Genomic DNA, 26908 nt, shown 5'->3' on the forward strand with positions numbered 1-26908 from the left:
AACTTTCTCCATTTATAGACAATTTGTCTTACCGTCGACCATCAAGGCTTTTAGAGATACTTTTGTAACCCTTTCCAGCTTTATGCAAGTCAAAAAGTCTTAGATCTTCTGAGATCTCTTTATGTTTGAGGCAATGCTTCTTGTGAATAGCAAACTCAAAATGTGTGAGTGTTTCTTATAGGGCAAGGCAGCTCTAACCAACATCTCCAATCTCATCTCATTGATTTTGGAGAAGTCATTAGCCTAGGGATTCACATACTTTCCCAACCTAAACTGTGAATGTTTAAATGATGTATTCAATATAGAGAAGAAAATACAATCATTTGTGTGTTATTAGTTTAAGCACACTGTGTTTGTCTATTGTTGTGACTTAGATGAACATCAGATCAAATGTTATGTCAAATCTATGCAGAAATCCAGGTAATTCCAAAGGGTTCACATACTTTTTCTTGCCACTATATGACCTATTTTTAGCTACAACTTCTGAGTCTGTTGGAGAGGCTTGAGCAAATTGAGGTGTAGAATCACTAATCTACAAGTAGTATTCCTTGCCAAATAATAGGTTTTGTGCGATTAAGATTCGCAGAGCTACGCCTCCCCTGGATTAGGCAATTCCCTCTGCTAAACACACGCACAACCAGACATTGATTGATTGATTGGAGACAGCTTGTGTCAATTACAGAATCTTTCCTAGAATTTCCTACCTGCATCAACTAATGGACAATGCTGGAAATACTGGTAAAAGCACAGTGCTGCTTGCTTGGCTGACTCCACAGCGAGCTTTGGAGAGGCTGGTGTCAGACCACAGTGCTTAAAAAGTGCCCCAAAACTCCCGGCCCTAAAATACACATGCACACACACACACTCCTCCTAGAATCCCCCCTCTCCTCCATCACAGTGCTGTAGAGTCCTGAGCATGGGGAAACACCTTCTCACCACTGGACACACACTCTTACTCAGTCGACACACATACTGTTCTACTCTTTGAGCATGTGGACGTACACACTCCTACTCACAGAGCGTTTGATGGTGAGAAGAGCCTTGACAGCGTGAAGCGCATACCGGTACTTCAGTTTCTCCTGAAATAAGGTAGGACTTAAAGTTACTTGCTTTGGAAATACTTTGTTCAGATGTTTGTTTACCATTTAGTCATATACAGTACTGTCTGAATATATTTATATACTTGTTTGTGTTGATTGCAAGGGACAACTAACCAGCATCGTTGTATGGATAAAATGTTTTTCTGTTCTCAAGTGTTGGTTCTGGTGGGGTCCTCCGTATCTGTTTTTGTGAATTATTGTTTCATTGAATTATTTACTTACTTGCTTGACTGCGTGCTCGATTGTGTTTTTCTCCTCAAATACTGTTTCATAGCTTTCAGTCATTGATTTGGGCAATATCAAATGCTGAGGGAAATGTTGGAAACATTCTTTGATTTAACTTTAATCCCTCAATATAAATTACTCATAACATTACATTTTATTTAATGACCAATGTATCTTAAAATGAATTGTTCGACAAATATAAACTTGGCCATATCTGCAGTAATCTTATGAGCTAGGTGGAGACTTGTTCCAAAGCCAAATCTCTCCTTGGCAGTTCGGTACTCCTTTTTCTTTTTAATTGCAATATTTTGGAAACATGATGATTTATTACAACATATGTCAGACTGTTTGAACTGGGATATTTCACAACACATCAAACACACGTTTGCTTTTTTGGGGTTAGGTCAGTCATGTCTTACAAAAATATCAAAATATGTCAAGATCGGTTTAGACAACGATAACAAATAATACATTTTCAGCCAAGGCAGAGGGTGAGAACGTCCATACAAACCAATGCAGTCCATTAGATCAGAATGCTAACAGAGAACTCTGGGAAATATCAGAACGTTGACACAAGTTCTTTGGAACACCATGGCCATCTTCTGGTTCTCTTCCCCAATTGGCTGCCTTTGAACCGGCACTCTCATGACACAGTACCTGTGTAGATGGGAGGTGAATATCATTTAATTAAAGAAAACCTTTTACACTAAATAAAGATAAGCACCCTAAACATACTTAGATTAACAGCGAGACGTATGTTTAGCAGGTTGGCAGAGGTTAATCGTTTAAACTTTAGCCAGCTGATATCCAGGGTAGTCTGGTGTGTGTCTCCATGTGTTATTATGACTGGCCCTAACGTGGACGCTGGTCTGAACCCTCCTACTATTCCCCCTTTTAGCCCTGGGCCTGGTAGAGAGGAGAGGGAGAGAGATCGAGGAGAGATCTCTCCATCACCAGATCTTCAGGATGAATAAAACGTGGACAAGTGAGGTGGCTTAGAGCACAATGTCTTATCGGTAGTAAGGTCATACGTTCTTCTATGGGTATATCTATTTGAATTCACTTTTTGACTGCTTCCCTTTTGATTTGAATAAAACTTTCCATACATATTTGCCTACTATAGAAGTGCTCCGAAAATGACTTTTTGGACCTGAATGCCGAAACATTCAAGAGATGGTACTCCTAGTCTGGCCGTTTCATATTATCCTGTACATACAGTGGGGCAAAAAAGTATTTAGTCAGCCACCAATTGTGCAAGTTCTCCCACTTAAAAATATGAGAGGCCTGTAATTTTCATCATAGGTACACTTCAACTATGACAGACAAAATGAGAGGGAAAAATCCAGAAAATCACATTGTAGGATTTTTAATGAATTTATTTGCAAATTATGGTGGAAAATAAGTATTTGGTCACCTACAAACAAGCAAGATTTCTGGCTCTCACAGACCTGTAACTTCTTCCTTAAGAGGCTCCTCTGTCCTCCACTCGTTACCTGTATTAATGGCACCTGTTTGAACTTGTTATCAGTATAAAAGACACCGGTCCACAACCTCAGTCACACTCCAAACTCCACTATGGCCAAGACCAAAGAGCTGTCAAAGGACACCAGAAACACAATTGTAGACCTGCACTAGGCTGGGAAGACTGAATCTGCAATAGGTAAGCAGCTTGGTTTGAAAAAATCAACTGTGGGAGCAATTATTAGGAAATGGAAGACATACAAGACCACTGATAATCTCCCTCGATCTGGGGCTCCACGCAAGATCTCACCCCATGGGGTCAAAATGATCAAGAACGGTGAGCAAAAATCCCAGAACCACATGGGGGGACCTAGTGAATGACCTGCAGGGAGCTGGGACCAAAGTAACAAAGCCTACCATCAGTAACACACTACGCCGCCAGGGACTCAAATCCTGCAGTGCCAGGCGTGTCCCCCTGCTTAAGCCAGTACATGTCCAGGCCCGTCTGAAGTTTGCTAGAGAGCATTTGGATGATCCAGAAGAAGATTGAGAGAATGTCATATGGTCAGATGAAACCAAAATATAACTTTTTGGTAAAAACTCAACTCGTCGTGTTTGGAGGACAAAGAATGCTGAGTTGCATCCAAAGAACACCATACCTACTGTGAAGCATGGGGGTGGAAACATCATGCTTTGGGGCTGTTTTTCTGCAAAGGGACCAGGACGACTGATCCGTGTAAAGGAAAGAATGAATGGGGCCATGTATCGTGAGATTTTGAGTGAAAACCTCCTTCCATCAGCAAGGGCATTGAAGATGAAACGTGGCTGGGTCTTTCAGCAGGACAATGATCCCAAACACACTGCCCGGGCAACGAAGGAGTGGCTTCGTAAGAAGCATTTCAAGGTCCTGGAGTGGCCTAGCCAGTCTCCAGATCTCAACCCCATAGAAAATCTTTGGAGGGAGTTGAAAGTCCGTGTTGCCCAGCAACAGCACCAAAACATCACTGCTCTAGAGGAGATCTGCATGGAGGAATGGGCCAAAATACCAGCAACGGTGTGTGAAAACCTTGTGAAGAATTACAGAAAACGTTTGACCTCTGTCATTGCCAACAAAGGGTATATGACAAAGTATTGAGAAACTTTTGTTATTGACCAAATACTTATTTTTCACCATAATTTGCAAATAAATTCATTAAAAATCCTACAATGTGATTTTCTGGTATTTTTTTCTCATTTTGTCTGTCATAGTTGAAGTGTACCTATGATGAAAATTACAGGCCTCATCTTTTTAAGTGGGAGAACTTGCACAATTGGTGGCTGACTAAATACCTTTTTGCCCCACTGTAAATCTGATGCTCTCCATTTAGTATGATATGTTAAGTTTCGTATGGTATGTATTAATTTGTGGATATCATACGAAACGGATGGACATGTTATGAATTTGTGAAACATACAATGTGTTTGTGAATTTGCAAAATGTATGTTACGAATTCCAACTTGTTATAATGTTAGGCTAAGGGTTAAGGTTCGGAGTTAGGGTTAGCAAAAAGGGTTAGGTAACGTGCTAAGTAGTTAAAGTAGCAAAAATGTAGATGAAAAGTTGCTAACAAGCTAAAATGCTACAGTTGTCCATGATGAGATTCAAACACACAACCTTTGGGTTGCTAGACATCCTCATTTATATGCCCACCCATTCACCGACCAAGCACCCTCTTGCTAATTTGAGTCTCGGATTTATTTACTATGTTATGTCTATGAGACCGGGCTGTGTGTTACCAGGCTGTGTGACCAGGCTGTGTGTTACCATTTTCTTTTTTAAACTCTGCATTGTTGGGAAAGGGCTCATACGTATTCCACGGTAAAGTCTACACCTGTTGTATTAGACTTTTGTGACAAATAAAATTAGATTTGATTTAAAATGTGACCTTTTTTTGCATACCGTGAGACATCCAGGTCTTTACTGGAAAATATAATTCAAAAATTTTACGAACAAGTTTGTCAAACTATTTTATAATTGTTTATAAATAAAAGTACTATTAGTTTTTAAAACTTTTTTTTAAACCTTAAACGTCAGATTTTCAGATTTTTTTCACATCGGCATATGTTGTTGCTTAGACGCTATTTTACGTCATCTGACATTGTGTTGTACCCGCCATCGTTTGAGCAAAGCTGCTCTTGAATAAAGAATGGTAGTCATGTTTTGTCTGTTAATTGGAATTAAATGTATATTTAACTTTCAAATGGTACCGCAAAGATTGTTGGAGGTCCACACAGTATGTTCACTTGAATATCTGTTTTAAATTATACTGTCAATCCTCCATAGGAAACCTATTGAAATATAGATACATTAGCATTTAATTTTACATTCGACGGCAGGTGTACCGGCGACCATCGTTGTGGTAATAATTATTAAGTATGTAGAGTTCGAAAGGTATTCGCACTCATAACCATGAAAAATAATATGCCAAAGAGACAGAGATTAAAAATAATGTACTTCATTTTATACAAACTCAACATAATACAAAAGGGGAAGGGTGCTATAAAACGGAGCATATGTTTCGGCCTCGTCTTCATCAGTGCAGTACAAACAAATGAGGAAGATACGTATTTAAGGAGACACCTGCTGTCCATAACAGGCGCAAGCAAATAGTTGATTAGATAGCCTACTGGCGAATTTGCAGTCCACGCCTATTAGCAAGGAATATGTAGAAGTATATAAAACATAACAATTAAAACGCCACAATTGACAAAATAAAACGTCTTGGCTACATAACTATCAGAAGCAATATAAATGAAATACTCAAGTATGCTAAAAAGCTCAGAGTGCAGTGGGAGAGAGACGGCACAGAACTTAAGATCAGTCACAGCATGATTAGCCTCAGGAAATATCTAGCCACTGGTGATTTCGGGTCATTTCTTTGGATGGCACTGCGGTGCTCGTTGATGCGTAATCGTAGTTCTCTTCGCGTAATGCCAGTGTATTGCAAGCCACATGGGCAAGAGCATAGATACACTACATTTCTAGATCCACAGTTAAGGAATATATTGGTGTATTCTTTATTTGTGACGAAAGATCTGAAACTGTTGCACTTTAGAATACCTGTACAGGCCGCACAATTGCGGCAGGGGAAGAAATCATTCGCTTCATCCAGACGTTCATAAGTGTCTGCCCGAACCAACATGTCCCAGGCAGCGGGACGTGGATTGAGTGAACAGGGGAACATCATGAAACGCATCTGAGCCCAAAGTTTGCAATACATGTTGTCTAATAATATTTGCAATGTCAGGTCCGTAATGAGTGTGTGGTACTTCACACCACAGAAAATTATTTTTGTTGTTCTTGTGTTTGCCTTGTAATGTGTCACGTTTGTCCATAGCCTTTATTGAGAGCAGATTCCAAACTTTCTGTGAAGTAACCTGACGGAAATTCGAGTACAATTTGATTAAATAATAAAATTCAAATTTCGAGTGCAGCAAGTGAGCGTCTGATAAATCAGAATTGGCTGTACGGCAAGCCCCTACTCAGAGTCAGATGTTAACTTGATGCGTGAAGAAGGCTTTCGGTTTGACAGACGGTAGAACGAATTGTCAAATCATTTGTCTATAAAATGTATACTAATGGAACGAGTCCAGTTCCGTTTTTGGTGCATGTTCGTGTGATAAAAACATAAATATAGCGTTTTGTAGAACAGTGTTATCAGAAAAAGGATGATTAGAATTGGAATTTTTCATGAGGCCCGTACGTGTTGGCATACTCAGGGGCCCATCGAAGTGCCTCGGGATTACAGATAATCCTCTCCAAACAAAACACAGTTCTTTGTACCAACTCAGCCATTTGGGTTGGAGGAGTAGAGCCTGCGCTGGAGTCTAAAGAGCAACGTAAAGCCTCCAGTCCAATGTTGTGGGGAATGTTGGTGTACAAACTAGTTGTCCATAGTTACAAGAAAGGTAGGCCTATCATAGTTCAGATAATTGAAGTCGCCTGTGTCTCTTCATTAGGATGGTAGTTTAGTAAAGAGGTCTGATATGGAAATTAGACAAAGACTTGGTTAGTCATTATTTGCCCCAGTCGTTCGACTGGGGAAACTTCTGGTAATCATTGTGCGTTTTTGGTGAAAATATACATAACGACTGTGGTGGGCTCCTTGTCAGTCAGGTAAACTGCCTCAGCTGAGAAAAGTACATTTCAGTTTTATACACAGGTAGGGTTACCTTTGAGTTTGCAGTAGGAGTCTGTCAGACAATTGTCTATGGATTTATATCATAAATGATCAACATCTCTCGCCACAAGCTTGCAAAGCGTGTCAATCGCTGCGTTATTTACAAGGGGGCAGAATGTGCTCTTAGATCTGAATCCTCGACGATTATCCTCATTGGCATCACACACCTCGAGGTAGACTAGTTCCTGAATGAAAAAACGTTCTCCTTGGCTTGGAAGGGGTTGGGTCTCGGTGTAGGGAAAAAGGAAAGTCCCTTGTTAAACACAGCTGCTTCATCCTCATTGTATCCTCATCATATTAGCAGATATGTATTTCATATCTATTGCTTCTGATATTGCTATATATATATGTTTTACATTTATTTAACTAGGCAAGTTAGTTAAGAACAACTTATTTACAATGACGGCCTAGAAACAGGGGGTTATTACCTTGTCAGTTCGGGGATTCGATCTTGCTACCTTTCGGTTACTGGCCCAACGCTCTAACCGCAAGGCTATCTGTCGCAGCTTAGATCGTTTTTTTTCAATGAAATGCGACATTTGAATTGCACATTTCTTAAATATTTTTCTACATATTCCTTGATAATATGCATGGACTCCCTATTCACCAGATTCTAATCAACTAGCTGCTTGCGCCTGTTAAGCACATATTTCCCAAAGGCGCTTCATGGTCAATCTGAATTCTGCATTGGCCGTGCAGCATTTACTGTGATATAGCCTCTGCAGAAGTCGGGCCATTCATACTTGGCCGAGCAGCGCAGAGCTGTTGTGAAGGAGTTTTCAAGGAAGTGAGTTTGTGTTTATACAGGACCTCCCGTCCTCACCTACCGTCAACCAATTATGTCAACGCGGGGCTATACAGAGCCCTCCACATTGTTACAAAACCTGTGGCGCATGGCGATGCAGTACAGAGCTCAATTTGGCTGTGTGCCTCCAGAGGCTTCGCAATTGCGTCACACCATGCATACGGCGTCTCCGATCACATTTTCGGATCAAGCATAAATTGGCTCTTAAAGTACGTGTCTTCCTAATTTGTTTGTACAGTACTGATGAAGACAAGGCCGAAACATATGGGCTGTCTTTGCACTTTCACTTTTTGTGTTATTTTTGAGCATGAATTAGATAAAGTACATTATTTGTTTTGCATATTGGCCTCTTATTCATTTTCATGGTTTTGTGTGCAGTATCTTTTGAAATCTACAATAATTAGAAGTTAAAATGTCAATACAATTAAACAATGGCAATGGTGTACCAGCTAATTTGCAGTGGTCTGAAGGGAAAGGTCCATTCTATTCTGGCTGACTGGCTGCTGCTCAACCTCTGGCTGACTGGCTGCTGCTCAACCTCTGGCTGACTGGCTGCTGCTCAACCTCTGGCTGACTGGCTGCTGCTCAACCTCTGGCTGACTGGCTGCTGCTCAACCCCTGGCTGACTGGCTGCTGCTCAACCTCTGGCTGGCTGGCTGCTGCTCAACCTCTGGCTGGCTGGCTGCTGCTCAACCTCTGGCTGGCTGGCTGCTGCTCAACCTCTGGCTGGCTGGCTGCTGCTCAACCTCTGGCTGACTGGCTGCTGCTCAACCTCTGGCTGACTGGCTGCTGCTCAACCTCTGGCTGACTGGCTGCTGCTCAACCTCTGGCTGACTGGCTGCTGCTCAACCTCTGGCTGGCTGGCTGCTGCTCAACCTCTGGCTGACTGGCTGCTGCTCAACCTCTGGCTGACTGGCTGCTGCTCAACCTCTGGCTGGCTGGCTGCTGCTCAACCTCTGGCTGACTGGCTGCTGCTCAACCTCTGGCTGACTGGCTGCTGCTCAACCTCTGGCTGACTGGCTGCTGCTCAACCTCTGGCTGACTGGCTGCTGCTCAACCGACGGCTGGCTGGCTGGCTGCTGCTCAACCGACGGCTGGCTGGCTGGCTGCTGCTCAACCGACGGCTGGCTGCTGCTCAACCGACGGCTGGCTGCTGCTCAACCGACGGCTGGCTGCTGCTCAACCGATGGCTGGCTGCTGCTCAACCGATGGCAGACACAAAAATCTCAAATATAGAGTAGGGTCTGAGATACACCATATGCAAATATGAAGAAAACTGTTTTTATGCAACTCCCCCAAGAAATGATCAAGTAGTTTGACAACTCTGTTAGTAAGCGTTTAAATTATATCAAACTCAACTGCTTATCTTCCCAGTAATAAAGACTTGTTGCAGGGTATGCAAAATGGGTCAACTTTGAGCACCTTTATCTCTTGAATGTTTGTGAATTCCAGTCCAAAAAGTCCCGTTCTGCCCTCTTCTTCCATGGGCAAACGTATGGAAAGTGTTGTTTAAATCAAAAGGGATGCTGTCAAAAAGTGATTCAATTCCTATTGGAGATGAGCTTCATATCTTGTCTCACACTTACTTTCATGTTCCGGAAATGACCAGAGAACGACCCAGCTCTGTGCTGTTTCCTTGATGTAAATAATCCCCATTATCAACGTTGTTGCTGCGATCTAATTTCCATAAAGAGATCATCATCATTGAATATACACACACACGTTAGTGCTGAGCAATTAGTGCTTTTTGAGGTCTGTTCGGTTTTGTTTAAATTATTAATAAAATAATCATGGTTTTGTAAAAAAAATGTTTTTACAATCAATGCACTAACCCATTAATGTGGGTTGAATGCTGTAACAACACTGAATAAAATAAGAAATACAAGCCCAATGATGGTAGTGATTGGAGCGTGGATCAGAAAACCAGTCACTATCTGGTGTGACCACAATTTGACTCATGCAGCACGACACATCTCCGTCACATAGAGTTGATTAAGCTGTTGATTATGGCCTGTGGAATGTTGTTCCACTCCTCTTCAATTTCGGTGCGAAGTTGTTGACTATTGGCTGGAACTGGAACATGCTGTGCTACACATTGATCCAGAGCATCCCAAACATGTTCCAATGGGTGACATGTCTGGTGAGTATGCAGAGTATGCAGGCCATGGAAGAACTGGGACATTTTCAGCTTCCAGGAACTGTGTACAGATCCTTGCGACATGGGGCTGTGCTTTATCATGCTGAAACATGAGGTGATGACAGCGGATGAATGGCACAACAACAGGCCTCAGGATGTCGTCATGGTATCTCTGTGCATTCAAATTGCCATCGATAAAATGCAATTGTTCATTGTCCGTAGATTATGACTGCCCATACCATAACCCCATCGCCACCCTGGGGCACTCTGTTCACAACGTTGACATCGGCAACACCACTCGCCAACACCATACACTCTATCTGTCCGGTATAGTTGAAACTGTGATTCCTCCGTGAAGAAAACCCTTCCCCAGCATGCCAGTGGTCATCGAAGGTAAGCATTTTCCCACTGAAATCGGTTCCGACGTCGAACTGCAGTCAGGTCAAGACCCTGGTGAGGACAACGAGCACACAGATGACCTTCCCTGAGACTGTTTCTGACAGTGTATGCAGAAATTCTTTGTTGTGCAAACCCACAGTTTCATCAGCTGTCCAGTTGGCTGGTCTCGGACGATCCCACAGTTTCATCAGCTGTCCAGTTGGCTGGTCTCGGACGATCCCACAGTTTCATCAGCTGTCCAGTTGGCTGGTCTCGGACGATCCCACAGTTTCATCAGCTGTCCAGTTGGCTGGTCTCGGACGATCCCACAAGTGAAGAAGTCGGATGTGGAGGTCCTGGGCTGGCATGGTTATACGTGGCCTGTGGTTGTGTGACCGGTTGGATGTACTGCCAAATTCTCTAAAACGACATTGGAGGCAGTTTATGGTAGAGAAATTAACATTAAATTCTCTGGCAACGGCTCTGGTGGACATTCCTGCAGTCAGTATGCCAATTGCATGCTCCCTCAACTTGAGACTTCTCTGGCATTGTGTTGTGGGAAAAAAACTGCACATTTGGGTGGCCTTTTTATTGTCCCCAGTACAAGGTCATGCTGTTTAATCAGCTTCTTGATATGCCTGTCAAGTGAATGGATTATCTTGGCAAAGGAGAAATGCTCACTAACAGGAATGTGAACATAATCTGAGATAAATAACCTTTTTGTGCACATGGAACATTTCTGGTATCTTTTATTTCAGTTCATGAAACATGTGACCAACACTACATGTTGCGTTTATATTTTCGTTCAGTGTACATCACACAGTTCAGGCTTGATCTGATTTTTCTCTTCAGAAACTGCATATCGAGCTCGCAGGGGGGGGGAAATTATGAAATGGAATTCAAATAATTGAACGGATGTTGGTAATTTCGGTTAATCGCTCAGCACTAACACACATTCAAAATCCTATTTTACCTAAACGTAACCCTAATTCTAACCATAATCCTAACCCCTAAAATAGCCTATTTCCCTGTGGGGACTGGTGAAATGTCCCCACTTGTCTGAATGTTCCTTGTTTTACTATCCTTATGGGGACTTCTGGTCCCCACAATGATAGCAAAAGCCCATACACACATACAGTTCTAAGAATGGTGCCTGTGTGTCTAGCTGTGCCACCGTGTGTATCGTGGAAGAGGTCGTAGAGCAGATTCTGGCGAACCTTATCCCCTGACCCCTGTGGTGTGGGGGGTGAGTTCGGGGCAATGCGCTGCCCCACCCTGCTGGCCCTGCTGGCGGGGGTCATGCTGTACCTGGTGATGGGGGCGTTGGTGTTCCGGAACTTGGAAAGCCCCAAGGAGAGCAAGGAGCATGAGAAGCTGCTCTGCACCACACGTGACTTCCTCGGAAACCACTCATGTGTCACTGCACAGAACCTCAGCGACCTCATAAAGGTATACCCACACCATAGCACACACACATTTCACAGACCGGGAAGATAAGTTCAAACACATCTGAGAAGAATCTAAACAGACTAAGATCGGTGTAGAGCCCCACCTGAGAAAGTGTAGCCAGCGGTAAGCAACTAGATTCAGCAGCAGGACAACTTTTGTCGACGTGGATGGTCATTTGTAAATTAACCACAACTAAGCACCAAAAGGGCTTTGAAAATTACATTACACGATCACGTCAGTTATTATTTTGTTTTTTTGTTGAATACTTAGCAGACTTCCTGGTGATTTTAGTCGTTTTTGATCAAAAACTAAAATCCTAAAAAGAACACACCCCAGATGTAGACCCAGCCTAAGACGGGTAATGAGCAGGTGTAGACCCAGCCTAAGACGGGTAATGAGCAGGTGTAGATGGACCCAGTCTAAGACTGGTAATGAGCAGGTATAGATGGAACCAGCCTAAGACTGGTAATGAGCAGGTGTAGATGGAACCAGCATAAGACGGGTAATGAGCAGGTGTAGATGGACCCAGCCTAAGACTGGTAATGAGCAGGTGTAGATGGAACCAGCCTAAGACGGGTAATGAGCAGGTGTAGATGGACCCAGCCTAAGACGGGTAATGAGCAGGTGTAGATGGAACCAGCCTAAGACGGGTAATGAGCAGGTGTAGATGGACCCAGCCTAAGACGGGTAATGAGCAGGTGTAGATGGAACCAGCCTAAGACGGGTAATGAGCAGGTGTAGATGGACCCAGCCTAAGACTGGTAATGAGCAGGTGTAGATAAAGCCAACCTCTGTTCTGTCTCTGCACTGTCAGAGTGTGGTGAAGGCAGTGGAGGCAGGCCTGGACGTAAAACACAGCTCCACCAACTTCACTAGCAGGTGGGACCTGGCCAGCGCCTTCTTCTTCTGTGGTACCATCATCACCACCATTGGTGAGCCTTTGTTCATTTTTCCCCTCCTGCAAACCCTTTGGTAACAACCTAATCAGCCAGATGTGCATTTGGAATTTGACAGAAAATAAATAATCCCATCTTGGAAAATACAGTAAACCTCAAGAGCAAACGCTGGTTGAATCAACGTTGTTTCAATGAAATTACGTTGAACCAACATAGAATAGACGTTGAATTGACGTCTGTGCCCAGTGGGTTGCTGGTGAATTTGTTTATATTTTTTAAATGAAATAGATTAACATATAGGTGAATGTGTATGGTTTCCCTTTGTCCTCAGGGTTTGGTAACCTTTCTCCCAGGACCAAAGGGGGCCAGCTGTTCTGTGTGTGTTATGCCCTGGTAGGGATTCCCATGTTTGGTTTCCTGCTGGCTGGTGTTGGGGACCACATGGGGACGGGGCTGAGGAAGGCCGTGTGGAAGATGGAGACGCTCTTCCTGGTGAGACTGTCTTGTCACGGAGCTGCTTCATTTTTAGGAAGTCATCTCATTGTACTTGCCTATCTCAGGGGCTGCTTAAGTGATGTCACTGTGCTGTAAACAGAAGAGGCCGCAGTCTTGGACTCTAGCACTTGAAACATGTTTACACACAAGTAGAATAGAATCTGACATTCAGTCAGTTGTTAGCTACTTCCCAATGAAACTTTGCAATATTTTTTTTTGTATTACTGTTTAACAAAGAAAAGGCACATTAAAGTATTGAGGAAGATCTTACCCTCTCCATCCACCTCACTCTTTCCCTTATTTTGTGTCCCTCTCACTCTCTGCCCCTCTCTCAGAAGCGGCGGGTCAGTCCCACCTATGTACGGATCATGTCTGCTGTTCTGTCCATCCTGATTGGCTGTCTGATCTTCCTCGCCGTGCCAACGCTGGTGTTTAAGGAAGTGGAGGACTGGTCCTTTCTGGAGGCGCTCTACTTTGTGGTCATCACCCTCACCACGGTCGGCTTTGGAGACTACGTAGCAGGTGTGAAGTGAACTGTACACACTTTGGACAGTACAGAATCTATAGAGTACATACTCTACACATCCCTTTCAGGATACACGCTATGAAAGATACACATTTTTTTCTTCATATTTCATGGGTACCTATCGAAGGTCCTTTGTTTGTGTGAGCACGTGCATGCATCAATGCATAAATGTCCCTGTGCTTAGGTGCTAACCGGAGGGACGGAGATCTGTTTAAGCCCCTGGTGTGGCTCTGGATAGTGTTTGGCCTGGCTTACTTTGCCTCCATACTCACCATGATTGGGAACTGGCTGCGGGTGCTGTCCAAGAAAACACGTGCTGAGGTGAGTGGTAGTGAGTGGGACACAAACCAAGTGAAGGGCTGGACAAGGATTTACTGGGGGCACTTTGGATTTTAACTGTCAATATTTACTTGTCCTTTTTATCCCTCTGTCTGTCTCTGGGTTTCTTTCACTCTCTCTCACCTCTTTCTTTCTCTCTCTCTCTCACCTTTCTCTCTCTCTAAATTCAATTCAAGGGCTTTTATTGGGATGGGAAACGTATGTATACATTGCCAAAGCAAGTGAAATGGATAAAGAAAAGTGAAATAAACTAAAATGTGAACAGTAAATATTACTCAAACAAGTTCCAAAATAATAGACATGTCAAATGTAATATCATGTCTATACAGTGTTGCAAATTAGTTAAAGTACAAAAGGGAAAATAAACAAATATAGGTTGTAATTACAATGGTGTTTGTTATTCTGTGGCAAAAGGTCACAAATCTTGCTGCTGTGATTGCACACTGTGGTATTTTACCCAACAGATATGGGAGTTTATTAAAATTAGATTTGTTTTCGAATTCTTTCTGTCTGTGTAATCTGAGGGAAATATGCGTCTCTAATATGGTCATACATTTGGCAGGAGGGTAGGAAGTGCAGCTCAGTTTCCACCACATTTTGTGGGCAGTGAGCACATAGCCTGTCTACTCTCTTTTTATAAATTTTTGTAATGTATTTATTTAACCTTTTATTTAACTAGGCAAGCGGTTAAGAACAAATTCTTATTTACAATGACTGCTTACCCCGGCCAAACCTGGACGGCGCTGGGCCAATTGTGTGCCGCCCTATGAGACTCCCAATCACAGCCGGATGTGATACAGCCTGGATTTGAACCAGGGACTGTAGTGACACCTCTTGCACTGAGATGCAGTGCTTTAGAGTGCTGCACCACTCTTGAGAGCCAGGTCTGCCCATGGTGACCTTTCTCAATAGTCTGTAAATAGACAAAGCTTTCCTTAATTTTGGGTCAGTCACAGTGGTCAGGTATTCTTCCACTGTCTCCTCTCTGTTTAGGGCCAAATAGCATTCTAGTTTTTTTGTTAATTCTTTCCAATGTGTCTTTTTGTTTTCTCATGGTTTGGTTGGGTCTAATTGTGTTGCTGTCCTGGGGCTGTGTGGGGTCTGTGATACAGCCTGGATTTGCACCAGGGACTGTAGTGATGCCTCTTGCACTGAGATGCAGTGCTTTAGACCGCTGCACCACTCTTGAGCCCCAGGACCAGCTTGCTTAGGGGACTCTTCTCCAGGTTCATCTCTCTGTAGGTGATGGCTTTGTTATGGAAGGTTTGGGAATCGCTTCCTTTTAGGTGCTTGTCGAATTTAACATCTTTTTTCTGGATTTTGATCATTAGCGGGTATCGGTATAATTCTCGTAAACAAAGGATATTTTTGCAGAATTCTGCATGCAGTCTCAATTTCATGTTTGTTCCATTTGGTGAATTCTTGGTTGGTGAGCGGACTGTAGACCTCACAACCATAAAGGGCAATGGGTTCTATAACTGGTTCAAGTATTTTTAACCAGATCCTAATTGGTATGTTGAATTTTATGTTCCTTTTGATGGCATAGAAGGCCCTTCTTGTCTCTCAGACCGTTCACAGCTTTGTGGAAGTTACCTGTGGCGCTGATGTTTAAGCCGATGTATGTATAGTTTTTTGTGTGCTCTCGGGCAACGGTGTTTAGATGGAATATGTATTGTGGTCCTGGCAACTGGACCTTTTTTGGAACACCATTAATTTTGGCTTACTGAGATTTACTGTCAGGGCCCAGGTCTGACAGAATCTTTGCAGAAGATCTAGGTGCTGCTGTAGGCTCTCCTTGGTTGGGGACAGACGCACCAGATCATCAGCAAACAGTCCATTTGATTTCAGATTCTAGTAGGGTGAGGCTGGGTGCTGCAGACTGTTATAGTGCCTTTGCCAATTTGTTGATATATATGTTGAAGTGGGTGTTTTTTTGGGTGCCAGTTTTAACCACACACTTGTTGTTTGTGTACATAGATTTTGTCATGTATGTTTTTCCCCCAACACCACTTTCCATCAATTTGTATAGCAGATCCTCATGCCAAGTTGAGTCAAAAGCTTGTTTGAATTCAACAAAGCACAAGAAGACTTTGTCTTTGTTTTGGTTGGTTTGTTTGTTTGTTTGTTTGTCAATTAGCGTGTGCAGGAGGAATACGTGGTCTGTCTGGTCATTTGGTAAAAATCCAATTTGACATTTGCTCAGTACATTGCTTTCCCAAGTCTGCTATTAATGATAATGCAGAGGATTTTCTCAAGGTTGCTGTTGACGCGTATTCCAGGGTAGTTATTGGGGTCAAATTTGTCTCCACTTTTGTGGTTTGGGGTGATCAGTCCTTGGTTCCAAATATTGGAGAAGATGGCAGAGCTGAGAATGATGAGAATGATGTTAGTATAGTTAATTTGAATATTTAGTCTGTATATTTTATCATTTCATGTAGGATACCATCAAAACCACAGGCCTTTTTGGGTTGGAGGGTTTGTATTTTGTCCTGTAGTTCATTCAATGTCATTGGATAATCCAGTGGGTTCTGGTAGTCTTTAATCGATTATTCTAAGACATGTAATTGATCATGTATATATTTTTGCTGTTTGTTATAGAGCCAATAAGATTGGAGAAGTGGTTTATCCAGACATCTCCATTCTGGATAGATAACTTTTCGTGTTTGTTTGTTTCGTGTGTTCCAATTTTCCCAGAAGTGGTTAGATTATTTTGGCTTTGATGCCTCATGATTGAGTGTTGCTCTGTTCAAGTAGACTGTGATTTTGCTGTGATCTGATAGGGTTGTCAGTGGGCTGACTGTGAACGCTCTGAGAGACTCTGTGTTGAGGTCAGTGATAAAATAGTGTACAGTACTACTGCCAAGAGATGAGCTATAGGTGTACCTACCATAGGAGTCCCCTCAAAGCCTACCATTGACTAGAGTGAGCTGCAGGAGTTGTGACCCATTTTTGGTGGTTATGTTGTCGTAGTTATGTCTAGGGGGACATATGGGGGAGGGAATGCTGTCACCTCCAGGTAGGTGTTTGGTTATGTTGTTGTAGTTATGTCTAGGGGGACATATGGGGGAGGGAATGCTGTCACCTCCAGGTAGGTGTTTGGTTATGTTGTAGTAGTTATGTCTAGGGGGACATATGGGGGAGGGAATGCTGTCACCTCCAGGTAGGTGTTTGGTTATGTTGTCGTAGTTATGTCTAGGGGGACATATGGGGGAGGGAATGCTGTCACCTCCAGGTAGGTGTTTGGTTATGTTGTCGTAGTTATGTCTAGGGGGACATATGGGGGAGGGAATGCTGTCACCTCCAGGTAGGTGTTTGGTTATGTTGTAGTAGTTATGTCTAGGGGGACATATGGGGGAGGGAATGCTGTCACCTCCAGGTAGGTGTTTGGTTATGTTGTCGTAGTTATGTCTAGGGGGACATATGGGGGAGGGAATGCTGTCACCTCCAGGTAGGTGTTTGGTTATGTTGTCGTAGTTATGTCTAGGGGGACATATGGGGGAGGGAATGCTGTCACCTCCAGGTAGGTGTTTGGTTATGTTGTCGTAGTTATGTCTAGGGGGACATATGGGGGAGGGAATGCTGTCACCTCCAGGTAGGTGTTTGGTTATGTTGTTGTAGTTATGTCTAGGGGGACATATGGGGGAGGGAATGCTGTCACCTCCAGGTAGGTGTTTGGTCATGTTGTCGTAGTTATGTCTAGGGGGACATATGGGGGAGGGAATGCTGTCACCTCCAGGTAGGTGTTTGGTTATGTTGTCGTAGTTATGTCTAGGGGGACATATGGGGGAGGGAATGCTGTCACCTCCAGGTAGGTGTTTGTTCACTTGTGTGCTGAGGGTGTCAGGTTCTTGTCCAGTTCTGGCATTTACAATGGGTTGCCACAGACTAGTACATGTTCCTGGGCCTGAAAAGGATTGATTTCCCCTTCCAGGATGGAGAAGATGTCTTCATTAAATGATGGGGTTTTCTGGTGGGGGATATAGGTAGTGCATGGAGTGTGTATTGAACTGTTGCTCCTGTGTGAAGGGTTAGGGCTGTGTTTGAGGGTGATGTCTTTTAGGGTCCGGGCGAAGATGGGCTGCCTTGTATAGGTGGACCTGGTCATAAAGGCTGTTCAATTCCACGGTGGAGTGGTGGGCAGGTAAGCATTTGGTTTTGATGCACAGTCATGGGAAGTACTTACGTTTACCTGCTGTATGGTAGCAGGGTGGAAGTCTTTCGTGGTAGCAAGGTGGAGATGGCTACTTGTGCATTGGAAAGTAGAATCCGTTTTTTTAATCACTCCCTTGAGTGCTGTAGCCACCCTTTCCTGCTGTGTTCTCAGGTCTGTGTGTATTATGTGACTGGGTGACTCTAGTTGGTCTAGGGCACCAGAGTTTAGGCACTGTTTCGGAAAAAGCTTATTTTCTTGTATATATTTCCTGTTTGAGTCCATAAGGAGTACAATGTGTGTGTGTGTGGCTGACGGAGGGTGCTCAGAGTGGGTGGGGATCCCCTGGACTTGGGGTTCTATATTTGTCTGTCCTGCTGTGATGTCGACGCTATGGTCAGTGTCTGGGATTGACTGGTCTCCTGTGGTGTCAAGACTTTTGTCGGGGAATGAGATGGGTTGTTCTGCTGTCTTCTCTGCTGGGGTGGTCACCTCCTTTAATGGGTTGTTCTGCTGTCTTCTCTGCTGGGGTGGCCACCTCCTTTAATGGGTTGTTCTGCTGGGGTGGCCACCTCCTTTAATGGGTTGTTCTGCTGTCTTCTCTGCTGGGGTGGCCACCTCCTTTAATGGGTTGTTCTGCTGTCTTCTCTGCTGGGGTGGTCACCTCCTTTAATGGGTTGTTCTGCTGTCTTCTCTGCTGGGGTGGTCACCTCCTTTAATGGGTTGTTCTGCTGTCTTCTCTGCTGGGGTGGCCACCTCCTTTAATGGGTTGTTCTGCTGTCTTCTCTGCTGGGGTGGCCACCTCCTTTAATGGGTTGTTCTGCTGTCTTCTCTGCTGGGGTGGCCACCTCCTTTAATGGGTTGTTCTGCTGTCTTCTCTGCTGGGGTGGCCACCTCCTTTAATGGGTTGTTCTGCTGTCTTCTCTGCTGGGGTGGCCACCACCTTTAATGGGTTGTTCTGCTGTCTTCTCTGCTGGGGTGGCCACCTCCTTTAATGGGTTGTTCTGCTGTCTTCTCTGCTGGGGTGGCCACCTCCTTTAATGGGTTGTTCTGCTGTCTTCTCTGCTGGGGTGGCCACCTCCTTTAATGGGTTGTTCTGCTGTCTTCTCTGCTGGGGTGGCCACCTCCTTTAATGGGTTGTTCTGCTGTCTTCTCTGCTGGGGTGGCCACCTCCTTTAATGGGTTGTTCTGCTGTCTTCTCTGCTGGGGTGGCCACCTCCTTTAATGGGTTGTTCTGCTGTCTTCTCTGCTGGGGTGGCCACCTCCTTTAATGGGTTGTTCTGCTGTCTTCTCTGCTGGGGTGGCCACCTCCTTTAATGGGTTGTTCTCTTTCACACGCCATCACCCTCACCCTCTCCTCCAACATTCTGGTCCTCTCCTAGTGCTATGTTCTGCTCCTGCTCTTTCTCCTGTTCATGTCGTGTCACCCACAGTCCAGATGTCTCTCTCCACCTCCAGCTCCCCGTGTCTGGTTGAGGAGGTGTTGAGCTGGACTACTTTGTTTGTTGTTGTGCTGACTGGAGTGTGTTCCAGCTCCACCTGCCTTACCTCCAGCTGGGTGAATTTATCCTTAACTTCAACGAGGGAGTAGTGCTGGGAGGTTGACTTTCCTGTCAACCTTTACGGGTTGCTCATCTGTGGGGTTGTATAATGAAGAGGTCTGGTCTGACACCCTCGGGGTATCTTTCTCAAGAGAGAGCTCAGCAGGATAAGATATCTCTTTGATGTGAAAGGTGTGAGCTGAAATTGTTTGCCCTGTACCATTACTGTACAAATCTGGAACAGTAAAAGTTCACATTGGTTGACTCCGTCTTCATTGTCTAATATCCTGAGTTTCCACCCATCGCTACCCCCCCCCCTTTCTTAACAGAGGGGCAGTGTGTTAATATAGCACTGGATATTCTGTGTGGAAGATTAAGTTGCTTATATTCCCATTTTTTTAATAGTCAGCAAAAAGTGTTTCTTGATTTTCCATAAGGAGCTTCATTTTGTACTCTTTTCGTGCCTTATATTTTTTTTACGTACGGAGGGTACTGTATTGTAATTACCTCTGAGCAGCGGGCTTCTAAGGCCTCTGCCTTTGGGTGGGTAGGCTGTGAGACTCTCCTGCCATTGTTGGGCTCAAGGCCTTTGACACCTCTCACTTCACACCTCAGTGCTAATTGAAGTTGTATCTGTTCTGTCCTAGCAAGCGTGGTAGCCTTAACTTAGCATTCAGTCCTTATAAAGTCAAATATATCATTGTAATGTATTTTTCTTCTTGGCTTTTGAAAATAAAAAGTAGCTTCAGACTAAACATGACCCTCAGTTCCAGGTTGGATGGTGTTTTCAGGTTTCTGTTTGTTTTCCAGAGCATTTGCTGTATAGCTTGGAAATAATCATCTTCGGTAGTAGGAATCCTTCCAGGTAATTCCATCCAAAACCAGGTTGTAGGTTAGGAGTTTTGATTTGGAGTGAAGGTTATGTTGTGGTGGGTAGTATCCTGTATGTCCCTGCCAAAAAAAAATCTGTTTATCTAACTCTAAATCTACTTTTTAGTAAAAACATGCTGAAAAACGTGGGAGCCAGCATGCAGCTGTGTCTCTCTCACACCTCTTTGTCTCTCTCACGCCTCTCTCACACCTCTTTGCCTCTCTCACCTCTCTTTGCCTCTCTCACCTCTCTTTGCCTCTCTCACCTCTCCCACCTCTCTTTGCCTCTCTCACCTCTCTTTGCCTCTCTCACCTCTCTTTGCCTCTCTCTCTCTTTGCCTCTCTCACCTTTGCCTCTCTCTCTCTTTGCCTCTCTCACCTCTCTTTGCCTCTCTCACCTCTCTTTGCCTCTCTCACCTCTCTTTGCCTCTCTCACCTCTCTTTGCCTCTCTCACCTCTCTTTGCCTCTCTCACCTCTCTTTGCCTCTCTCACCTCTCTTTGCCTCTCTCACCTCTCTTTGCCTCTCTCACACCTCTTTGCCTCTCACACCTCTCTCACCTCTTTGCCTCTCTCACCTCTTTGCCTCTCTCATCTCTCTTTGCCTCACCTCTCTTTGCCTCTCTCACCTCTCTTTGCCTCCTCTCTTTGCCTCTCTCACCTCTCTTTGCCTCTCTCACCTCTCTTTGCCTTTGCCTCTCACCTCTTTGCCTCACCTCTCTTTGCCTCTCTCACCTCTCTTTGCCTCTCTCACCTCTCTTTGCCTCTCTCACCTCTCTTTGCCTCTCTCACCTCTCTTTGCCTCTCTCACCTCTCTTTGCCTCTCTCTCTTTGCCTCTCTCTCTCTTTGCCTCTCTCACCTCTCTTTGCTTTCTCTCACCTCTCTTTGCCTCTCTCACCTCTCTTTGCCTCTCTCGCCTCTCTTTGCCTCTCTCACCTCTCTTTGCCTCTCACACTTTGCCTCTCTCACCTCTCACCTCTCTTTGCCTCTCTCACCTCTCTTTGCCTCTCTCACTCTCTCTTTGCTCTTTGCCTCTCTCACCTCTCTTTGCCTCTCTCACCTCTCTTTGCCTCTCTCACCTCTCTTTGCCTCTCTCACCTCTTTGCCTCTCTTTGCCTCTCACCTCTCTTTGCCTCTCTCACCTCTCTTTGCCTCTCTCACCTCTCTTTGCCTCTCTCACCTCTCTTTGCCTCTCTCACCTCTCTTTGCCTCTCTCACCTCTCTTTGCCTCTCTCACCTCTCTTTGCCTCTCTCACCTCTCTTTGCCTCTCACACCTCTCTTTGCCTCTCTCACCTCTCTTTGCCTCTCACACCTCTCTTTGCCTCTCACACCTCTTTGCCTCTCTCACCTCTTTGCCTCTCTCACCTCTCTTTGCCTCTCTTGCCTCTCTTTGCCTCTCTCTTTGCCTCACCTCTCTTCTTTGCCTCTCTCACCTCTCTTTGCCTCCTCTCTTTGCCTCTCTCACCTTGCCTCTTTCCTCTTTGCCTCTTTGCCTCTTTGCCTCTCTCACTATCTTTGCCTCTCTCACCTCTTTGCCTCTCTCTTTGCCTCTCTCACCTCTCTTTGCCTCTCTCACCTCTCTTTGCCTCTCTCACCTCTCTTTGCCTTTCTCTCACCTCTCTTTGCCCTCTCTCTTTGCCTCTCTCTTTGCCTCTCTCTCCTCTCTTTGCCTCTCTCTTTGCCTCTCTCACCTCTCTCTTTGCTCTCTCTCACCTCTCTTTGCCTCTCTCAACTATCTTTGCCTCTCTCACCTCTTTGCCTCTCTCTTTGCCTCTCTCACCTCTCTTTGCCTCTCTCACCTCTCTTTGCCTCTCTCACCTCTCTTTGCCTCTCTCACCTCTCTTTGCCTCTCTCACCTCTCTTTGCCTCTCTCACCTCTCTTTGCCTCTCTCACCTCTCTTTGCCTCTCTCACCTTTGCCTCTCTCACCTCTCTTTGCCTCTCTCACCTCTCTTTGCCTCTCTCACCTCTCTTTGCCTCTCTCACCTCTCTTTGCCTCTCTCACCTCTCTTTGCCTCTCTCACCTCTCTTTGCCTCTCACCTCTCTTTGCCTCTCTCACCTCTCTTTGCCTCTCACACCTCTCTTTGCCTCTCACACCTCTCTTTGCCTCTCTCACCTCTCTTTGCCTCTCACACCTCTCTTTGCCTCTCACACCTCTCTTTGCCTCTCACACCTCTCTTTGCCTCTCACACCTCTCTTTGCCTCTCACCCTTTTCCCGTCTCCCCCTGTCTCTCAGATGGAGGAGTTGAGGGCCCATGCTACAGACTGGACCCAGAACATCCAGAATATGTCCATGGACTTCCGGATCCCCAACCCTCTGGACCTCAACGACCCCTTCCTGCTGCAGCGGCGCCGCTGGAGACGCAGCACCCGGCGGCGGGTCCGCAGGGGGGCGATGGGGCACCACGGCAGGCAGGGCGTCATAGGGGAGAACGGACATCTGCCCAATAGGTGGGTCTCCCACACCCGCTCCATGACCCGTCTGGAGGTCGTGAGGTTAGGGGGGGGCGAGGTTAGGAATGAGGGAACGAGGTTAGGACCAGATTCCAGAGTCAGTGCGAGGTCAGAGGGCAGGTCGTTGGGCCGGACGGTGGCGAGGTCGCTGTCGATGCCTGCGGCGCGCTCTGTGATGGAGTTAGATTATGTCCGTGATCCTGTTGCTATGATGATGCTGCAAGGGGAGTCTGCGTTTGAGTCTAAGTCGCTGTCCGAGTCTCCAGAGTCTGACTCCAGATCAGAAGTCTCCTCCTCTGACACTTCTGACATGTGTACACCGGGGCAGGGGATAACTTTTGCCAGTTTTGACGCCAGTGGGTCTCTCTGTACTGGGGAGAGGGGAAGCCAGGGAGGATCCAGACAGGTATTTTTCCAGGAGGATGTCCGGTTCCCTGTGCCTCTCCAGCAGCTCCCCAAGTCCCACAACCCCACCAAGCCCATCCCCATGTTGCCCATATTCTCTATGAAACCCATGCCGCTCCCCATGCCCAACCCACCAGGCTGCAAAATGCTAGATTTCTTCGGGGAGAACTTGGCCTACATTGACGAGTCGTCGGACACGTTGAGTGACAGGAACCAGCCCGTTGAGGGGGCTGTCAGTCCTCGCCCTCGTAAGCCCCGCAGGAGGAGCGTAAGGAGGCAGCTGCCCCACCGGAGCACCCTGAAGGAGAGGGACAGTGACATGCAGCCCCCCTCCAACCCCCCGACACCTCCCCCTCTTTCCCATCTCAGAGACTGATGAACAGTCTGACAGGCACAGGTCATGAAGGGGGAGAGTAAGGCTGGTCTTTATTACTAGTGTTCACAGGAGAAGCAGACCTCAAAGCTCAGATGTACTTATATTATGTACTGGGGATAAAGGCCAACAATATTCTAGATCTCACTGACTGAGGACCATAGTCGCCATTGAGATATATTTGTATGAAAACTAATGCATGTATTCAGCAGCACAGATATAGAATATATCAACTGTCTAAGCTCAGTCAAGTCAGACTCACTGGGTTGAGAAATAGCACCAACTCCTGGCTGGTAAGTGTAGTACAACATCTCCTCTGCGAAGGTGTAGCCTGCTGTGCTGTCCGCTACTGGAGCTCAGCCCAAACCTCAGTCATGGTTTTTAAATCACTGACTAAAGGACTTTTTTGAATAACCATGTTAGATCTGGCTTCAGACATCCATTTCTCTGTATATCCCAGTGTCCTTCAGCATGTGGGATATATAGTGCTTTGGTTGAATAAGGGCCGTTCCACAACAGGAATCCCTTTTGGGAAGTGTAATTTGGTGCAAAACATTTTACTTTACATTATTTTAACAGTCTGTCATAAAAAGCAGAGTTCAACTTAATAAAAACCATGATTTTTAAGAGGTTCAATAAAAAAATATACTTTAAGTGCCAAATAAAGTAACAGGGTTGACCATTTCATCTTAAATAACTGTAAATCCTCACTGACTGGATTAGGTATGTAAGTTTTAGTGTGCAGCAGGCAGGGGCAATTGAATAGAAACTTCCCAAAATGTTGTATAGATATTTCCACACTAACATGATGATAATGCCCTTTTAGTGTTAGAGCTGTTTGAAAATAAATGTGACATTTTTGCCTGTTTTGGTGGGATGGAGTTTTGGCCTGTTTGGTGACAACACCAGTCGGTAAATTGGTTAATAGACCAGTAAGAAAGTTCCAAATCTTTCTACCAATAACGGCTAGTTTTCCCCTCCCCACTCAGACCACTCTGACAGTCCTAGCAAAATTCTTGCTAGGAAAATTGCTCTTTGCTAAAAAGCTGTTCGGTTCTTTTTGACCATTTTGATTGACAACAATCACAATAAGGTACGTAATTGTTACACAGAAATGATTTGATATTGAGAAAAGCAGCTGCATTGGGCCTTTTTAAAATATCAAAGGGATTCAAAAGGGATTTAATTAGTGGAATGACCCATACATTTTGTTTTGCCGGCATTCTGTTTCTCTGAATATAAAGGGAAGTCCCATCAAACCTACCTGAGATGACATAATACATGGAGAGGCCTTGGGGAGACGTGGGGTGGAAGGGATGTCAGATCGTACGTGTACAGCACACAGCAAACAAACACACACTACACATGCTCTCAACGTCACTGAGTCAGACACACACTCAGACACCCAGAGGAGTGTTAATGTGGGATAAGTGCAGGTTGAATATAGTAAGGGGTGGTTAGGTGGAAAGGACTAACAGATGCTGGGGGGGAGGGGGACCTCACTGCAGCACCCCTAACGTCCTCCTCCCCCTACAGAGGCCACACGTCCTTTCCCCAGAAAGGCTGAGGGACTGGGGGAGGAGGATGAGAGGATTCATGGAAGCCCAGTTTGGTTACTTTTTCAAACTCAATGTCCAACTCTCTAGGCATTATCTTATTTTCATCACCTTTCTGTGTTTGGCACATAAAACGGACCGACTTGGTGGCCGACAGCCGACCCACTCTGTTTCTCACTAGGTTCAGTGTCAACCGCTCAAATATAAGTTGAGCCTCAGGGTGGACTTATTTTGAGTTGAGCCTCAGGGTGGACTTATTGAGTTGAGCCTCAGGGTGGACTTATTGAGTTGAGCCTCAGGGTGGACTTATTGAGTTGAGCCTCAGGGTGGACTTATTTTGAGTTGAGCCTCAGGGTGGACTTATTGAGTTGAGCCTCAGGGTGGACTTATTGAGTTGAGCCTCAGGGTGGACTTATTGAGTTGAGCCTCAGGGTGGACTTATTGAGTTGAGCCTCAGGGTGGACTTATTTTGAGTTGAGCCTCAGGGTGGACTTATTGAGTTGAGCCTCAGGGTGGACTTATTGAGTTGAGCCTCAGGGTGGACTTATTGAGTTGAGCCTCAGGGTGGACTTATTGAGTTGAGCCTCAGGGTGGACTTATTGAGTTGAGCCTCAGGGTGGACTTATTTTGAGTTGAGCCTCAGGGTGGACTTATTTTGAGTTGAGCCTCAGGGTGGACTTATTTTGAGTTGAGCCTCAGGGTGGACTTATTTTGAGTTGAGCCTCAGGGTGGACTTATTTTGAGTTGAGCCTCAGGGTGGACTTATTTTGAGTTGAGCCTCAGGGTGGACTTATTTTGAGTTGAGCCTCAGGGTGGACTTATTTTGAGTTGAGCCTCAGGGTGGACTTATTTTGAGTTGAGCCCTCTTATCAAAAGTGATTAACGTGGCCAAACTTCGAAGACTGGATCAATGTTAACACGATCTAACATATTGTACATGCAACAGAAATCAAGTAAATGTACATGACAGATACGTGTGTTTATAGCTGTGAAAAGCCCAATTACGACAGACCTGATTGTTACAAATTTGCTAAGGCTGCAAAATAGCTATCCCCGCCCAAAGCTGATGTGTTCCAAATTGGGCCTATGAGCCCATGTCTCTCCCTTCAAAGTCTCTTTCTGTTTTATTCCCTCTCTCCTCTGCTCCCACCACAAATGGGTTTAAATTTGGCGTGAGTGGTCGCTGTCTGGAAATCTTTCTCATCCTGTTTACGGCGGCAGATGTCAGCCCTCGACCGCAGAGCTGGCTGGAGGCCCCTACTGCCTGGACACACAACCGGACACACTACCCTACTTTCTTTCGCTTTCCCTCTCTCCTCTTTCTCTCAGCCTCCTCTCTCAGCCTCTCTACTCCTTCCTCTCCCTCCCTCCGAGACCCTTCTCTCCCTCTGCTTCTCTTTCTTTCAGACTAAAGGAAATCTAGTTCAAATCAAAATCATCTCCCTTCAGTATATATGCACAGATGTTAAGTAACAGAGTTACTGGGCCCTTCAGTCAACTTGGTAGAGATCAGTCTTATGCAACAAG

The 26908-nt window shown here is 45.1% G+C and overlaps 1 protein-coding gene across 5 annotated transcripts; it reads left to right on the top strand.

Moving 5' to 3' along the window:
* Positions 1-716: 716 nt before the first annotated feature.
* Positions 717-26490, top strand: LOC118363272 (potassium channel subfamily K member 4). Of its 5 annotated transcripts, none has more exons than XM_035743957.2 (8): positions 717-1089; positions 2224-2344; positions 11492-11775; positions 12590-12707; positions 13003-13163; positions 13502-13688; positions 13877-14013; positions 22830-26490. In XM_035743957.2, exons 3-8 carry the CDS (start codon positions 11587-11589, stop codon positions 23826-23828), a joined length of 1791 nt encoding a protein of 596 aa, XP_035599850.1. In that variant the 5' UTR covers positions 717-1089; positions 2224-2344; positions 11492-11586; the 3' UTR covers positions 23829-26490. The 5 variants fall into 5 exon arrangements, with proteins under 5 accessions (XP_035599850.1, XP_035599851.1, XP_052342842.1 ...); XM_035743958.2 differs by having other exon boundaries at positions 2224-2341; XM_052486882.1 differs by having other exon boundaries at positions 2224-2315.
* Positions 26491-26908: the final 418 nt, after the last annotated feature.

Source organism: Oncorhynchus keta, chromosome 30 (assembly GCF_023373465.1).
Source record: "Oncorhynchus keta strain PuntledgeMale-10-30-2019 chromosome 30, Oket_V2, whole genome shotgun sequence".
NCBI classification, from domain to species: domain Eukaryota; kingdom Metazoa; phylum Chordata; class Actinopteri; order Salmoniformes; family Salmonidae; genus Oncorhynchus; species Oncorhynchus keta.

Excerpts from the sequence above, each read along its gene's own strand:
- LOC118363272 (XM_035743957.2), top strand. The coding sequence starts at position 11,587 with ATGCGCTGCCCCACCCTGCTGGCCCTGCTGGCGGGGGTCATGCTGTAC. Across the intron at positions 12,708-13,002 it reads TACCATCATCACCACCATTG|GGTTTGGTAACCTTTCTCCC; the intron begins GTGAGCCTTTGT and ends CTTTGTCCTCAG. Across the intron at positions 13,164-13,501 it reads AGATGGAGACGCTCTTCCTG|AAGCGGCGGGTCAGTCCCAC; the intron begins GTGAGACTGTCT and ends CCCCTCTCTCAG.